Below are 18973 nucleotides of genomic sequence, written 5' to 3' on the forward strand. Positions count from 1 at the left end.
GAAGGAAGGAGGGGAGGGACAGGACAGGGATAAAGGGTGTTCGAATGCATAGTTTGGCGATGCTTGGCAACACCATGTAAGCCAGGAGTAAACACCTTAACTAAAACCATTTGACAATGCACTATATTACCAAAAATTAGTGGGAGGTGTCTTGTACACTGTGTCAAAGTACCATTTTGATTAAATAATTAGTTTGAAAGATAACTGAGAAAAAGGATGACTAGCGGTCCCTGAAATGGATAGTAATAGAGAAAAAAAGTATTGGTTACCTGGATGCTACAAGAAACAGCAAAATGCGCCCCTCTGACACCGCCTCTATGCATTCACTATTCCAAAATTAAGCAGTTTTTTTTTAATATCAGTGATTTGTACTGAATTTTAGCACTATACAATGGAATTTTTTTATATGTTATTTCCAGCTGCAGTTTATAACATCAGAGGCAAATAATCAATCATAGCATATAAGAGATCACGTCTTCTTAATGGTATCTACATTTGTTATAAAGTAATTAGATGTCTTATGTTTGGATAGGAAACCTCAATGAAAATCATTAATTAAGTCAACTGTTCAAGTTCACAGACAATCAAAACTTAAACCTCATAGGCCATGATACCATGTGACTAATTGCTACATCAAACTGCTGAATTGCAACTACTGATACATACCCTGCATTGAACGTTCATGCTTTCGCAGCTCTCTCTCTCTCTCCCTCTCTGCCCCGTAGGGGGGTAGTGCTGTCAGTGCACCTCACAAGGTGCACTGTAAGCATTACTAAAGGTTCTTTGCAGCGTCCCTTTGGCCCCGAGTTGCAACCCCTTTTCATTCCTTTTACTGTACCTCCTTTCATATATCTTTCTTCCATCTTGCTATCCACCCTCCCCTAGCGATTATTTCAAAGTTCAACTGCAAGGTTTTTCTCCTGTTACACCTTTCAACCTACCTACTCTCAATTTTCTTTCCAGCGCTGAATGACCTCATAGGTAGGTCCCAGTGCTTGGCCTTTGGCCTAAACTCTTATATGCCATTCCATTCCTCTCTCTCTCTCTCTCTCTCTCTCTCTCTCTCTCTCTCTCTCTCTCATCCAAAGACTTTTGTACAAAGCTAACATAAACGACACGATGAATACAGGAGGCATGGTTTGTGACAAACTAGTCCAGAAGAATGCTGCAGTAGACTAAGAATGTTTTGAAGTAACTAAGTGTGGTAAGCCTTGGAAAAATAAATCTAGCATCAGGGATGCACAAGACTATTATAAATAATTTGATTGACTGACCTGATGTTAAAAATGATGCCATGATGTGAGATGTTCATTATACTTGGGAGGATATCATGTGCTACTCTCGAGGCTTTGAGTGAAATGTCTTAAGTGGCACCGACACTGGGATTTTCAGTAACTTTTCCTGACCTTAACTTACAAATCCAATTAGACAGAGGGCCTCTTTTAGGAAAATAACTTGTTTCTCTAGATCCACAGGTGCCTCTTACAGCTATTCCCTGTACTCTCGACCTCAAATAACTGTTTCATAACATACAATTGATGCACACATTCTCTTACTTGTCTAAACACACTCTTCTTTCCTAATCAGTCCTTCTGTTATAGGTCTTCCTTTCGCACTCCCAACATAAACATTCGCTGGTGTACTAAGTAGTGGAACGCCCCTTTACTTCTTACAGAATCTCGTAACACCTTTAACCTTGTCCATACAAGAATTATTCATCTTGCCTATTCCTCTGCAACTTTTCCCTCATCTTGATGACATACCTTAGCTGCCCTAGTTCATTCCTCAAACACACTTTTATCACAAAATGCCGCTGTCATTTCATTTTTCACCCTATTGATTACCATTCTTACATCCTCAGTTGTCACTTCTATAAGTAGTATCACACTTACATTAACCCCTTCCACCCTCACATCAGTCAACTCTGCCTCTCTTGTATCCATGATACTGGACAAAATTATCTTCGAAATATTCATTCTATCAATCTAAGGCTGCATTTTCAGTAATTTCCTCACTGCATTAACAGCCCTATAGAGCAAATACCTACCCCTATGATACTAAATCACATTCACCCTTCTATTTCCAGTACTTCCTGTCTTTTTCTCTCTTTCTCTCAACTACCTTATCCATGCTCTTGTATACCTGTGCAAGATCTTCTCATAAGTCACGTAATTTCAAACCCAATCTTATTTTTTTACTAAAGCTTAATTTTTCACATCCCAACACTTACTTGTTTTTATTCCTTCTTCCTACCCTTCACTTTCCAGTTGCAAACTGTTCACATTAGTAATAAATGACATTGCTTGTTAATTATCCACTAGAATAAAAAAAATAATAATACAGACAATGAACATTTGGAGATTCATCATAATTGATCCGAAGAGAGGTCAGGAGCAACTCAGAAAAGGCCAGACTGGGCTTAGTCTTACCTTTTGCTTATGCTGGGCTACATAAAAGATTAGCCTAACCTATTTCTCTTAGCCTACCCTTTTCAAACACACACGTAAGGTCCATAAAACCTAAAGAACCCACAGAGCAAGAACAGTATAGTCGATGCCCCACTATTTGCAGTTCCAGATTCATGGACTCACCGATTTGCGAATTTCTCTGTGGAACATATATACATATTACTTGAGGAAAATTCGCCTATTCACAGTAGTTTTCACTGAGAAATATTCACTAATTACTGTTTTTTTGTATCATTTTCATGACTAAATGCACTTTTTGTGATAAAACTGTTCAAATATTCAGTTATAAGCATTTTTTGTGTTTGAACTATCAAGATAGGTAGTTCTAAACATTTTTAGAGGGGTTTTAAGTATTGGCTGATTTTAGCTATTCCCGGGGGGGGTTGTGGTACTCATCCCCCCAAAATACCAGGGGTCGACTGTATAGAACTTGTGTATGAATACAATCCTATAAACACATTTTCCTTAAGATCTACCCATAAGCATGGTACTTCAGCAAACAAAATGTCTGTCAAGATCATGGTCACAACGCTCACACTATTAGTCCACTGTGATCCAGTAACACACAGCCAACTCGCACACCAATTGCTGTGCATGATTGAAATTAACACATTACAAGAAATTAGTTTAGACCTTTAAAGGAACTGAGTAAATCTCAGTTAAAATCCCTGGTCTGGGAAATGTGAATGGCTAAATTATCAGTTTTGCCAACAACCTTAACAGCAGTAAAAATATATCAGTGAAAATTCAATCTTTACAGATATACACATATGTACCACTCTGTTTCCTCAGTTTCATATTTTTTAATCTTTTCCAATTTTCTTTATTATCTCCCTTCATCTTTTTTTTTTTACTCTTTCCTCTTTTTAATCTTCTCTGCTTTCTATTATCCTTAGCCTGTCTCCTTTCTCCTCACTTCTTCACTCATCTTCCTTCCTCTTTCATTTTTTGTCTTCAACATTTTTCTCCTCCTTTCATTGTTCCCCATTCTATTTTTCCTCCTTCTCCTAGCCCCCTTATCTTTCTCATTCTGCTTTCCTTCCATGTCTGTACAGTAAACCCCCGTATTTGTGTTCTCATGATTCGCGGACTCACGCAATCGCGGGTTTCTCTGTGGAACATATCTAGCCATTATTCGCGGAAAATTCGCCCATTTGCTGTATTTTTTCACTGAAAAATATTCACTAATTACTGTATTTTCATATCATTTTCATGAATAAATGCACTTTTTGTGATAAAACTATTAAAATACTCAGGTATATGCATTTTTATAGGGTTTTTCTGTGTTCAAACTGTCAAAATGGGCAGTTCTAAGTGTTTTTAGAGGGGTTTTAAGTATTCGCGGATTTTAGCTATTTGCGCGGGGGTGCGGGACGCATCCCCCGCGAATACGGGGGTTCACTGTTTAGTGCTCATCCTTTTTCTTTTGCCCCTTAGCATTTCCACCCATTATCCTTTTTCCCCTCTTTTTTCCTCCATCTCTTAACTTTATCCTTCCTTTCCCTTTTCCTCCATTTTTCCTTACAAACTCTTCATTTTCATTTCTTGCTTCCTTACTGTCACTCCTCCTCCACCTCTTCTCCTTCTCCTCCTTTTAATTTTCCTTCTATCGCCTACCAGTCCTTCACTTCCTCTTCCCTTGATTCTTTCCTCCTTTCTTCCTTTCTCTGTCCCTTGTGGTCTCCTTTCCTTTTTCTTCCTTCTCTACTTTTTACCCCTCAGCCTATATTTTCTCTTTTTCATTTTCTCCAAATCAATTACTTCTGCTTTCATTCCTCTGCTTCTCCCTATTCTCCCTCTCCTGTCTCCTTTTTCCTCCATTGGTTTTTCCCTTTTGGAGACGCCTCCCAGTTTTCATTCTTTGTGGCATAATATAATCGGAAAACAAAAGCAAAACAACATTATGTGTATAAGTGTGACAAACTGTGTCCTAACCAAACTACCTATTACAATACTAAACTCATTTATTGAATCTGCATCCAGACTATTTCTCCAGGCAAAGAAGTATTCCAAAGTAATCTCATACTAAATAGCGAGCTTGATGGTGTGCACTACGCTGCGCTGGAACCCAGAGCTGCCTGTTACGTCTCCCCTACCCTCCCGATACCCTACCTTACCCCACACCCCAAGGGGCGGACAAATAGGTTTGCAAGAGGAGGGTGGACGTATCGTGTCTCCCCTACCCTTCCAATCCCCTACCTACCCCGCCTCTACCCGGGCTGGACAAACAAGAAAGATCCACTGGGATTTTATTATTATAGATAATTCAATATTTATGCTTTCGCATTTAGGGATTCCCAGTGGCTCTAGCGAGATGGAGGATGAGTTTCGGCTACAGCTGAAAATGAAAGGAAGGTCATTTTCTATTAAGCAGCCTCTGTAAATCTGATTTCTGGGAGCCTCTCAAGTTGCTCACCTGAGCAGATTTAGCATCAAAGCAAACAATTTAAAAGGAAAGGATAATCCAGTTTCTTAATACAAACACTTCCATTTCATCATTCATTAGTTTTATTTTATATGAAACGTGCAAATTTTTGGAACTCAATGCTGCAGGTTTTGAATCTTACCTTTCGCAGGGAAACTAAACTTAGGCATGCCTCTCTATTACCTCTGGCTCATTATTGCATTGTTTTAAAGCTCAATCCTGACAATTTTACATCACCCACAAAGTGGTACTATCTTCATTGCTTTAGAATATTTTTGTAAACCAATATCCATTCTATTTTGATACAAGTGCTTCACTTATAATACCCCAGTCATAAATGAATTTATGTTTTATGGAATACAGCACACTATTTAAATCAACAAATAGTTTTTCCTTCCTTTTCTGTACCACTTACTATGTCAGTAAGCTAGAACATACAATCTGTGAATTACTTATAAATATTTTGAGGCAGATGAAGCTGTTAGATGTCACAGGAATATCTAAACTCTTGGAATACTAATAAAACAAGTAATAATTCAAGACAAATTTTACTTGTTCCTTACTGACACATCTATTTCACAATATTTAAGTAAAATATAAATGTTCTCCTGCTTCAGTGCTTTAAATTAATCTCAACTACTGTACTACATTACAAAGGTAAAACAATCTAAGAATGGAAAGATATCCTGATACAATACACAGTAACCTGAAATCCAACTATGGAAAGCGGCTCCCTTACAACTGCTCTACAACCTTACTGCCTTAAATGGGAAGAGTTGGAAGAACTTGTGGAAGAAGGCTGACGATTGTGAGACAATATCATATCTGAGGAACTTGAGTCTGTGGCAGCAATTAGCGAGGACGAGGTCAACTGTGGATTGTGATGAAGTCTCATGTGGTACCTGACTTGCTTGGACCTTTTGAATGTTGCGGGACACACAGGACATCCGTATGGTTTCTCAGCTCGATGCACAACCATGTGCTCAACCAAATGGTGCTTCAGTTTGAATGCTTTCCCACAGATAGCGCAAGAGTGGCGACGTTCTCCCGCACCCCTCAGACTACCGCAGCCGCCACCATTTCCTGGACGACCATGCCAGAGGCCAACATCAACTGAAGGTGGCGTAGTTGTGGACTGCCAACGAGGGTTGACAGGTAATGGCATCATCATTGACATCAATCTTCGGCCATCGACACTCGCGCCGCCTACCTGAAACACACACACAGCCACTGTTAGCCGTGCTGAGTCGTTCCTCACTTCTTCCTTCTCCAACATGAACCCAACACAAGACCATTATTTGCTACCGTAGAGAAAGTACAACATCTGACATCAATTTTGTATAATTTACTTCAGTTTTTAATGAATGGAAACCAGTCTACTGGATGACTTCCTGAATGGCCCACCACTCAGATCATAACAAGAAAACTATAATAAAAATACAAAATAATGATGGTGGTACAGTGAGAATGGTGCCCTCAATTAAACAAGCTTAATTAAAAGTAATGGCATGTTGGCAATTCAACTGTCTTTACTGAGTTAATGGATTGATAAAATCAAATACTGTAGCAGATAAGAGGCACTGTAAAATATGTAATGAAATCATAAAAAAAAGCATTACATAATATGTTTTCTTTACCCAAGGAAACATAATCCAGTTGTACGCTTCTGTTTGGTTTTAAACATGGGTATTTAAGCTTAAGTTCAGAAGTATGTATTTGTTCAAGCAGTTCCACACAAAGGTGACAAATTTAACCATTGCAATATCATGCTTCCCCTATTACATTTGCAGTCAATAAAACTATTCAATTCATACATTTTAAGGTTAATGGGGTCTCACTACCATGTAGTAGTTAGGAGTAGGAGTTCCTTATTACAATATGAGGCCACTGGTTTGCTATCAAGTCTTATTTCAGTCTGGTTATCCATACTGAAGGTCTTTTGGCAATGGATGGTGCATGATAAAGTTAAACAAGCAGTAATTCCTGGTTATATAGTGCGTCACTGACTTACAGCGGGGTATCCGTCCAGCGCCGCGCTGTAAGTTGATTTCTGCCGTAAGTTGGTTTTTCGCTGTTAACAGCGCTTATGGCACCCTAACTTGATGCTGCATCAAGTTACAGCACCATAAACACCGTTAACATAATGCCTATTCTTGCTGTTAGCTCCGTCAATGGCGCTTACAGCAAACATCAAGTTACGGCGCTGTAAAACGCCATTAACGGCACTGAAAAGGCTCCGTAAGATCAAATCTGCCGTAAATCGCTGTTGCTGTAAGTCGGTGACGCACCATTCTTTTCTCTATTTGCTTCTCTCTTTCCTTTCACCCTATCCATGCATTCACTTTTGGTTACAAATTCTCTTCCTTTTCAGCCTTTACCTGAATCTCTTCCTCCATCCTTCCCACAATCACTGGATGCAATTAATGTGAATTTGGATAGTATCTCCAAGGCAGCCAAAACCAAAGCTTAACCCAGTTCAACATTTTGAGAATAAATTTCCTTCCTCTCTTTCTCTAAGAGTGGAAACTTTCTGAAAACATTTAGCATTGTGGAAATTCAACTCTGAAAGCCTATCAGTAGTTGGTTCTTAAAATTTCTGGAAAAATATGTCTACAAAGACCATTTCCTGAGCCTGACTAAGTCTACCTGAAAAATGCTGGGTTTTCTTTTAGCTGCCATATGCAAGTTCTCAGAAGAGTTACCCAATGCTATTTGGGATTTTATTACCCTTATATAGTGTAGTTCCTATATTGGAGGTGTAACTTCTTTCTGTGTTCTCAATCCAGTTGAAAGTTGTAATTCCCTGAATACACTGTACTACTGATACAGTATTACTTTTGGGGGCTGCTGTGAGGACCAGCTATACTATATTAATGTAAAAATGAATGACAGAATGAAATCAGGGCCATACAGGTCAATCCTGGGACTGGGGAAGCTATTCAGAACAGCCTCACTAGATTCCTCAGCCACTTTCTTGGTCACTCTTGTATGCTTCAGGCTCAACATTTCCACAAACACATCATGAAAATTGTGAAGTCTAAGTCTAACCATTTCTAATTTTGAAATTCTCCCTATGCATTTTCTTAATGATGTAATACAGGTACCCTTTTTTTTTTTTGTTCAAGTGTTATGTTGAGAGCAATAGGAAAGGAATTCCACTGACTACAGGGAAGACAAAATAAGTTGCACCATACCACAAAATGTGATAAGGATTAACGATATGACCAATGAAATTCAAGGGCATGAGTGCAAAGGAAGAATTTACCAGTTATGTTAAGTTACAAAGAAAGGAAGATGTCACTGCCTTGCATGTTATTGGCAACTTTTTATGGGTATATGTCTTCCAAGTTTACTGATTTAGAATTAGTTTCCTAAATGCATTTGATGGTTACCATATTCCACCTATAATTTACACTTCAACACTTAAAATATTATGTAACAACTGACATATATCAATAATTAATGTACACCTTACTATGCAAAAACTGACTTTTGTTAACTATAAAATTTCTAAATACTGTCCTATACTGTATTGTGCTTTAACATGTAGTTTTATGGGTATGGCTTGCTCAGTTCCCTTCTCAGCCCTTTTGAATCAAAAAGCTCTTGATTTATCTTTGACCGTGCACTTACCTCCTCTCTTGATCACCTTCCTATTTGCCAGATGGTGACCATTATGCCCTTTTTTCTAGCTGTAGAATCTTGTTCACTTTTACACAAACTTGGGCAGCCATTTAATACCTGCTAATACAGTACAGGCATTATTCTACAGAGCTCAGGTATTCTCAGATGAATTAGTTTGATGAATTTTTCTTTTCCTTTGCTACTGGTCAGAGTTTTAAATTCTCTCCAAGATTTTGCTCCCTTACTTCCAATGCTTTGCTAAATTTTCAGAGGTGGGTTAATTGTTTCCTTTCAGAACTAGGCTAGAATCCATGAGGCGGAAGAGACTGGCCAACTTTTGTACCTGAGCCAGAGACCATGCAGATATCTGAGCGTGAGTAACCTCTCAGGGGAGTTATGGCATACAGAGGACCCAAACTTATGCCACCAGATAGAAGGAAAGACTAAAAGGTGTTAAGTACTATTTCCTCTTGACTTCTTCAAGATATCTCACTACAGACTGAACTCATGTTTCCTGATTAAAGGTGGGTGTGTCTTATACTGGAGCCACACCAAAACTATGGTCCTCAATGTTTTGTCTACAGGTTCATCTGGATGACAAGTCTTCTTCCAGGCTTTACTAAATACAGTATTACAGCATAATCTGCTTTTTCTCTTGTTCCCAAAATTCTGTGGGTTTTGCTGATTTCTTTCCACCCAAACTGAAGTGGAAGGTAATGATTATGAAGGCATTATTACTGATATAATGGAACAAATTGTTCAACATCTAGCATATTTTCCTAAATGCACTAGTATTTTCTTTACTCTTTCCATCTACTACTACAAATATAAACTCTACTAGTATTTTCTTTACTCTTTCCAGCTACTCCTACAAAACAAACTTTATCTTAGATTTTCTGAACACTGTTATTGTGGCTTATGCACATTCCTCCTTCATCTTGTACTCATTTTCTGTCACCTGCCATCAATCTCTAATTGCTCATGAATGTAGAAAAGGCAATTGGAGACTGAGGGAAAGTAACAGAAGATGAGTGAGAGATGAAGGATGGAGAAATGTGGAGTGTTCAGGCACAATTCTCTGGAATAAAGTGTGAGAAAGTCTTCAAGAGGATCCCATTACTTCAAGTTCACTGGGACCAAGACACAATTTCTGCACATCCTCTCCCATCAACTCTTCAGTGCATTTTCTGTCTGGTGAAAATGTACCCCTCACTCCCATCAATACTTAATATGTTCAGGTTATTCAAAACTTCTTGGAGAGAGATCACAGTTAAAAAAATTTTTTTTACCCATGTTATTGCAGCATTATTTTAATCTAATCCATCTCAATATGCAAAACTGTCCTCATTTTCAAAGCTCCTTGATTCCCACCCCCTGAATATGGCTAAATAATGAGGCAATTCACTTTATTTGCTACCAGTCCCTTGCCTCTCTAAGACTCCTTTCTGCTCCATCGATGTAATTTCCCTAAATATAAAACCTTGGTCACTGTTCTGTTGAGCTAAGAGGAGGGATTCCTTGTCTATTTAAAACAATTTTGATACCTACCAGGCTGTTACTTTTGCACATTATTCTGAGGAAATCACCAATATTTATATTAATTAGATTTTGACATTTTTTCAAACATCAGTTTTCCTTCATTCCCAGAATCACCTTTGAAGAAACAGGCCTATCTGTAGGGCTAGGCATCACTTTTCTACTATCCCCATATTTTATTATGTTTTCATCTGGCATAGGTTAGGCTACAGAATTTGGCCAACCAACTAACCCCACCATCTTGACAAGAATACACACTGGTGTCCGGTACCAAATTCTAATATAAAAATTGAAAATTAAGCTAAGTCCAAAATTTAAAAAAACAAAAAACTAGCTGATGGTGACACCTGAAATGTGCTATGGTCTTCAAATGCTAGTCCAGTACTTAAAAGTTAAGGTGCCAACTGCCTCTCAAGTTGTACTAAAATTGCCACTAAACAGTAATTAAAAACATGTATGTAAAGCTGAGGTCCATTTATAAAAAAAAAAAAAAAAGGTAAATGATGATGATCACCAAATTCCAAAATTAACATTTTTATATACGCATAGATTAATTTATGATAGGAAAGTAAGCAGAACATTTGCTAAGTAGAGTAGAAAGAACTCTATCTGCACAAGGCTGAGCGTTTTATAGGAAAGTACACAGAATATTTTCAAATTCCATCTCTTACAATGGAACAGAATTAAGTCAGTTTCCATCCTTCTGTTTCAGGAAATACTGTAGTCAGTTCAAAGAAGTTAGTTGCAACTCTGTCACCACACTTAATTAAAGAAACAAAAAGCAAAATAGCTCTGCAATGAGAAATGCCAGTGAGCTGCAGTAGTAAATAAAAAAATGGTGTTTTTGCACTATAATATCAGACTTTTTTCAATCCACTCGTACCAATTACAAAATACTTCCAGCTGAAGAAGATTATTATTATCAAAGTAGTTTAGCCAGACCACTGAGCTGACGAAGAGGTGGGTTCATTATGATGACACATTTTCCAGCAGCTGGAATATCTCTAAACAGCAGTGATTTGTCCAAGGGGTAATTATTATTCCCACAGGGTATTAAAACACTCTTACTGTATTATGTAGTACTGTACCATAGTTACAGAGCTTCCACCTAATCAAGAAAAAGTTCCCAACACCAGACATGAATCCTATAGGTCGTTAGTACTTGTAAAAAATAGCTTAACCACCCCTGCCTGGTAAAAAAATTTTGATTCACACATAGCTGGCCCAAGTGGTTTGTCCTTGTAAAAGGAACAAGATCTAATCATCAGACTGAATCTAAGATATGACAACTTTGCACAGTATGAAAATATTATAACTTAAGAAAGATGTAAGCAGCAAATAAAACTAATCACAGTGGTCCAATTACCATATAGCATTACAGTACAGTATATGAATGTTATTCTAAGAGGCTTCACTCTGGACATAGTTTAAAGCCCAATGTGTGGACAAAACAGCCCACGAGAACCAATATCTTCAAGAAGTACCCTTCAAACTTACTGAGAACCGTAATTCATCAGGCAGGTTGGTGGCTGTCAACTCATTATGTTAATTTGAAAGTTATTCTGTCTCTATGATCACATTAAATTTGTACAAAAGCAAGGCTAATTACAACACAGACCTTTGTAAGCAATATTAAGTAATTCTTTATTCTCTTATACATGAAACTGTCTAACACAAAAATCTCTTTGTAATATTTTCACTATGGACCACTTCTTGGACATACCCTTCTTATGATTAGTAGTCAAATTAGATAACTCAGGCAGACACTACATTGGGTAGGCCTTGTTGACATTCAAATCGGTTTTTCTTGGTCTAAACAATTTTTTTAATGGACTTTATAAGAAAAAATAAACATTTGCAGCAAGAAACGAATAGTAAATCACTGACACTCTGTCTTGAGCATCTTAACTTTGTCAGATTTACAGTAGTAAGCTAGTAACTGTAATAATTTCTAATAAAGTTCAACCACACAACTAAATTAACATTCTCCAACTGGTCAAATATTTTTTTAAATTTTGCTGAGAAACACAATGTATTATCACATCGGTTACAAGCACTTTTATACTGCAATATGATTTCAGTACATCAGGTTGTACTAAAGCCTCTCAATGCAAAGAGAATTCTGGGAGGATGAAATTTAAAATCATGATAAATTACTTTCTTCCATATGGCTTCCTTCCTAGCTAACTGAAAAACTTATGGTAAATCCTTAGGGATAGAAGATGCAAAGTCCATCGCAAGTAAACCATTTTATTTAGAATTCTCTCAAAATCTTTGTGGAAGATTTGCACAGTGTTATTTATACAACCTAAAACCAATCTGTCATAAACATTAAATTCAATCAAATAAAACTTCATTAGACAAAAATAAAGGAGTAAATTGCTGTAATTTCAATACAGTACATGTACAAACTTTTCCTGCCATTATAGTGTGAAGGTACTAATCAGTCAAAATAACAATTGATACTGTTATGATGTTCAGTTAAAAAGCAATTGCCATTGGAAAAGCTGAACTTGAAAAGTTATCTTTCATTTAACTATACACGTCTGTAATTCTCAAACATAACATTAACTGGCAACAAGGAATTCTTATAGGAATTTAACCATAATATGAATAGGGTTGACAACTAAATGTGATAAGAAAAACTACGACACTCCAACTTCGTCATCACAGCACACAAAAACTGTAGTTGCCTGTATCAGTGAAGCCTGCAATATATAATTTGCCAATTAATTTTATATATACCTAAGCTCTACTTAAGATGATAACTTTGAACAGCTTTTGGCCCAAGTCTCCTCAGATCCCAGTTTAAATGTAAGCTTGAGGGTGGGCAATGGCAATGTGCGTCTTGAGTGTGCGTGCCCTGGTAAACCGCTTCAGACAAAGGGGGCACATGAAAGGCTTCTCTCCCGTGTGCATTCGAAGATGCTCCTTTACGTGATCCTTCTTCTTGAAGGAACGCCCACACACTGCACAAGCATACCTTCTCTCACTTTGGCCTCTTCCTCCTCCTCCTATTCCTCCACCCTCCCCTACCACAGCCATGCTCACGATCATCTCATGCTCGGCCAGACCTCTCAGCCCAACGTTCGCAAAGGGTGACGTATCCAACAACCCCTGCAAAAGCCAACAGTACCCTTCCATTACTAACGCCCTTCTCATACCTTTTCAGTCTCAGCTGAAAATGTCAACAGCTCACTCCACCAAATATCAACAGCATATTGAGTAAAAAGAAGCAAATGAATCAAATTATAAAGTAAAAAGCATTACCTGTTTCCATGTACATACATACTGTGTGCAATAATTTTCTTAAATGGTGGTCTATTGCAGTCAATGATACCATGTAGAACTGACTTTTTTTTTTTTTTTCAAGCATAAATATCAGTTTAGGTTTTGAAACAACAGTTTAATTCCTCATTATTTCTTCTCATTTATTCACAGCTTTACAACTTATCTGTAATTTACAGAGTAACCAGAAAGCTAATCACACTGACGTGAGAATTCACAAAATTGACATATAATAATCATCCATAAATAACTTGATTCGCAGAGAAAAATATATGTATATATATACAGAATGTACAATACAAATAAAATCTTACTTTTGATTGAAGAATTATTGACCTCAGTCAAATAAAAAAGTAAAAAAGTTATGCATGTGTCTGTGAGAGAGAGAGAGAGAGAGAGAGAGAGAGAGAGAGAGAGAGAGAGAGAGAGAGAGAGAGAGAGAGAGAGAGAGAGAGAGAGAGAGAGAGAGAATTAAAAAAATTTAGTGAAGGAGCTTAGGAAGCATGTAAGTGGCAAAATTGTTGCTGTTGTTGATGATGACTTCTGGAGTGAGTATTCAAATTGGTCTTCTTTGCAAAACTTTTTCCACACACAGTGCAAACATAAGGCCTTTCCCCCGTGTGCGTGCGCTCGTGCTCTACCAAATGGTCTTTTCTCTTGAATCGCTTGGCACAATATCTACAAGCAAATGGCCTACACTGGTAAAGTAAAGCTCCAGCCATGACAGCTTGATCGCCACCACCTCCACCTCCACCTCCACCTCCACCACCACTCCCACTACCAGATGTTGTTCCTGACCCTCGTGTGGATGTGGCAGGGGTTGTGGAGGTAGCAAGACGAGGGGACCTCGGTTCACCCGGCAACTGGTCACCCACGGCATCATTGAGGCAATATTCTAAGATGTCTAGGTCTGGGGGAGGGGGAGGAGGTACGGATGATGCAATATTTTCACCTCCGGCAGACGTAGCAGAAGCAGCAGCAGGGGATGATGCTGAAGTGGTAGCAGTAGTTGCAGTAGAGGTAGATGGTTGATTACGCCGCAGGGAATAAGAGTTGCCCCCGTCCAAGAGTGGCGCCCCACCACCAGCCTCACCCAACTCCCCAAGTATTAACCGCATCGTCTGTAACAATATACAAACAAATGTCAGACCATTTTTTGGTTGGCTTTCACTTTAAAGCTCACACGGCCACCACAATAACTAATGATTAAACTAGTCTTACAAAAAGACACACAGTCACTACTACTGATGAGGAAATGGTATGGTAGTGGTGGTTGTGCTTGAAGTAGTGGTAGGTGGCAGGAGGTGCAGTCTCATGTGCAAAGTTAGCGCATCCCTGTTAGCAAAAGTCTGGTTGCAGGTGAGGCACACAGGCGCAGAACACTTGGCAGTGCGTTCGTGTTGCCGCAGGTGTTGCCGCTGCACAAACGAGCGGCCACACTGCCTGCAGGTGAAAGGGCGCTCTCCAGTATGGAGTCTCAGATGATCTCGGAGGTGACTGGTGTTGAGGAAGCGCTTGCCACAGAATGAGCAGTGGTGAGGTCGACTGGCATCATATGAGCCACGATGGGTCCGCCCACCCAAGGCAAAGTACGCTGCATCCATCCCTTGTGCCTGCCCCTGCAACAAACACCACCACTTAAAGCACACCACCAACAAACCCACTAAAGTCAGCGAACCTCCTACAACTAAAAACAAGGATAAAAAAAATCCATCACATGCCTCAGACCTACTCATTACAAAAACTCCTGTTTGGAATCTAAAATATGCCTAAGGTATCAGCTTTACCCCAAAATCATGCCAAAATAACTACTGTACCATGAAATTATAGCCTCTTGACAATGTGCCTCTAAACTATCCAAATAAACTAATAAAATCTGCAGTTTGAAAGCTCACTTAAGTATTGCAAAAGAGTCAACCAAAGCTATACAAAAATCTGTGTTGAAATCACTCCCGTAAATCCAGCTGTGATAGATGGAAGTTCCAGTAAAATCCTATATAATAAAAAAAAATTAAAAATAAAGGCTTACTAAAAGAACTGGTTAAATAAAAAAAAAAAAAATAACATCCAGTCTTCATCAATTTTTTTTCTCTAAATTACTTCTAAATTCAGTCATCATTTCTGAAAATATAGCAAACAGTATTCCAAATTTGATCTGTAAATTTTTTTACTGTATATAATCTGCAACCATTCAAATGAACAGCATATACATATTGTAATGCAATGAAAGACTCAACAAAATATCTGTCTGGAGTTAAATTTAATGATTTACTACTCTAGAAAAAATATAAAATTAAATATATTAGTTTAAATGGTAACTATCAGCTGTTTGGATATATTTGTCCTCTCAATTCTGTTTGCCAACTGAAATGCTGATTGTACGTGACTGCTAAGTAGTTCAGTATACTGTTTTATTCTCTACATGACAGCAACTTATTATCAAACTACGTAGCAACTGCTCTTGTTTGGTCTGTTATTCATGATTTGTAGCAATCTTGTAGTACTGTATGTGAATTTCCTTTAAAATGAAGGTGCATTCAAACACATGACATTAACCTTCCTCCACGTCATATTCAAAAGGAAAGTTGGACTGACCTGAAAGTTCCAGGTTGCTTGGAGATTTATAAATGAGATTCTGCAACCTGATCTCAAAACCACAAGATGTTTTTGTAGAAAAAAAAACTTACAGAAAAGTAAGAAATTATACCCCTATACTGGTCAGGGTTTTTGTTTACAGCAAATGAATGGATTCATCCATTACTAAAGACTACTGCATTCTCTTGTCTTTTCTCAGCATGTCACTCAAAATTCTCTTTGCCCTTGCATTACAGATATTTAAGCAACAAAATGATAGTTTGCTCAATTGAAAATACAACAATAAAAGAACCATAATATAGTTTGGTGCCATTTGTAGAAAAAAAACAAAGTTCATTGATACAATAAAATATATTAAAATGGCATGTAACTTGTTGCAGAGGTTACGTACTCCTGTTTATCATTCCAATCTTTGGAGAATGTTGGGGGTTTACTAAAATATTTTGAAGGAAAGAGGAAATACATTGAAAAATAGAACTTTTATCTTATGAATGGAGCAACAGAGGTACAGCTGTCTAAATACTGTATAGGATGCTAAGTCCAAAATCATTTATGAGCCTTCCACTGTCATTTCAACACGTTAAAGATTCAGCAGATAAAGATCTTAAATGAAAAGAAATGTTCTATAATAAGAAATGAGGCATATCTCAAAAAAGGTTCCACCCATTCAACAATTCTGGTTCCCTACAATTCAAATAAACATTCATCCCATAGTTACATCTTAGCAATTACGGCATATTTGGATCATGCACACTCACAGCTTATAAATACAGTACCACATTAAACAAGCCAAACCAAAGCTGACTGGAAAGTTACCCCAATTCCCTTCCAGGACCAAAATTACTAAAGGTGAGAAATGAAAGAAAAAAGAAAGATAAAGTTCATGAATTTTGGGCAAAAACACAAAGACTTTAAGATTCAAAATGTCTTGGTCAAAGGTTTAAGTTTCCTTTAGTAGAGAGACTATTCTTTTCTAAATAGGAAGTGTAGCTGAGTTTAATTTTCCTGAGAAATACTGGTAATGATCTACATCTCTGGAAAAGAATGCCATCAAGCTTGCTCTCTGATCAGTGAAACTGAACATGTGCTTCATTTATTGCTTGGATGGGCAACTATTGGTAAATTCCAAACATATATACTTCTTTAACCATCTACAGTCTAAGTGAATGTGCGTTAAGAGGTGAAAGGTGCAACTGTGTAAGGAGCTGTGATGAGCCTTCTCTTTAGATGTAGGAAGAGGCTAATGTGGAAATTTTCTTTTGATAAAAACTGTCAAAACAGGTAAAAGGAAATGCTCATATTCATAAAAGAAAAATGAGAACAAGTTATATTCTGGGTAGAGTCTCCATCCCTGCATGAACAATAATGGTTTTGTTAATGCTGCACACAGAACTATTATATATGGCATTTCTCAAAGTCAGGCAATTAAGGGATACTAAGTCTGTTTGGTTTACGCTAAGCCCAGAGGATAAAGAGCGGTCATCTTGAAAACAGGGTACAAAAAGGTATGGCTGATTTTGCTTAAAAATTTCAGAATGCATACTCTACCAATTAGTGTTCAATTTTTCTTGGGAAATACTTTTTCCCGTGAAACTCACACAAGACTCACTGCACTCCCTAAAAAGTATTACACATGTGCCAATATCTTGGGAAGTTTTCCTGTTTCCCGTATTCGGTAGACGAAAACAAAAAGTTTCTCTCTCCCCAAGGTTTTACTATTCTTGAAGCCACCCAGGTATGGGATTTTTTATTTAACTGATGTTTGTTTCCTTTGGACTTTCACTACCTTGACAGGGTCAAGGTATTTGAGGAAGACAGTTGATCACAAATTATGTATCCTTATATTCAAAGGAACAAGTCCTTACAGCACATACAAGTAAGTGGCTCGCAAGTCCAACATTCACCGAGATATCATGATGGCGAGGAAATTAAAGCGAAGTATCGAGAACGTGAGTTTTCTAATACTGTATACAGTACTGCAGCTCAAAAAATAAATCACTCACTACCAAACACCTATTCCAAGGCTGCGGTCAACAGACACAAGGCCGATTTTAACGAAACATCCCCACGTTGTAACCTCCGTGCTTGGATTTGACCCCAAGCACTCTCACTAGTGAGGCTAGCATCTTTATAACTGGGCTATTTAAGCACTTCCCTCTCCAGGTATTCTAGAAATATAGTTGACACCCAGTATCCGCAGGGGACGCGTACCACTACCCACCCCGCGAATAGTTCAAGTCCGCGAATACTTAAAACTCTTCTAAAAATGCTTATACAGTAACTGCCTATTTTGATAGTTCAAAACACCAAATATTTTATTAGTTTTATCACAAAAAGTGCATTTATCACAAAAATATGAAAATGCAGTAATTTGTGAATATTTCTCTATGAAGCCGCGAATCCGGAACTATGAATAGGCAGGGGTCCACTGTAGTTTATCCTTCATAACAAATCTGAACCCAATGATTTCAAATCATGATCTGACCAGTAATAATTAAGCTAAAAACTACAATACTGTGTTTCTGTTCTTTCTTTACAGGAGAAAATGCTTGAATTATGATAGTGCACACATTTGCCATGTGCCATAATCACACCTCAATGAAAATCTGATGATCCCAACAAAAAGGGAAACCTTGTCCCCACCTGTGACAAAAAATGGCCATGCAATTTTTAACACAGTGGGTTCTCTACGATCAAAATGAAATAAGGTACCACAGAATGACTCAGCCAGTTTAAAAGGTGTTATAAAATTCAATTTATCACTTAAATAATTTATTGGTATTATAAATTTCTCTCACAAAAACAATACATTCCATAAAACCCAAATCTCATCAAGATGAAATAACAAAATATTCAATGGCACAACAGTTCTCTAAGAAAAGATTTGTATGAAAGGACTGTAATTACAAGAAGCATTATTACGAACTCTCACTCACTGTAAAATCAAATAAACATAAACTATTACATGTATTTCTGTCCATACACTGACTATCAGCTTGGGAAAGTAATACCAATTACTCTGGCATCCTTATTACTG

The 18973-nt window shown here is 37.7% G+C and overlaps 1 protein-coding gene across 13 annotated transcripts in view; it reads right to left on the reverse strand.

Moving 5' to 3' along the window:
- The window catches only part of LOC136851982 (broad-complex core protein isoforms 1/2/3/4/5-like), a 111116-nt gene that overhangs the window by 17710 nt on the left and 74433 nt on the right, over positions 1–18973 (reverse strand). For 2 of the 13 annotated variants that reach the window (XM_067126379.1, XM_067126381.1), the window contains exon 5: positions 13459–14462. The exons of 7 other annotated variants lie outside the window; for them this stretch is intronic. In XM_067126379.1, coding sequence (XP_066982480.1) covers positions 13836–14462 — 627 coding nt within the window. In that variant the 3' untranslated portion in view covers positions 13459–13835. Of the gene's footprint in view, positions 1–5425; positions 6104–12289; positions 13171–13458; positions 14961–18973 lie in introns of those variants that run through there. 4 more of the 13 variants (XM_067126395.1, XM_067126396.1, XM_067126390.1 and 1 more) reach the window with 3 other exon arrangements.

The sequence above is a fragment of the Macrobrachium rosenbergii genome, chromosome 24, assembly GCF_040412425.1.
Source record: "Macrobrachium rosenbergii isolate ZJJX-2024 chromosome 24, ASM4041242v1, whole genome shotgun sequence".
Classification (NCBI taxonomy): Eukaryota; Metazoa; Arthropoda; class Malacostraca; order Decapoda; family Palaemonidae; genus Macrobrachium; species Macrobrachium rosenbergii.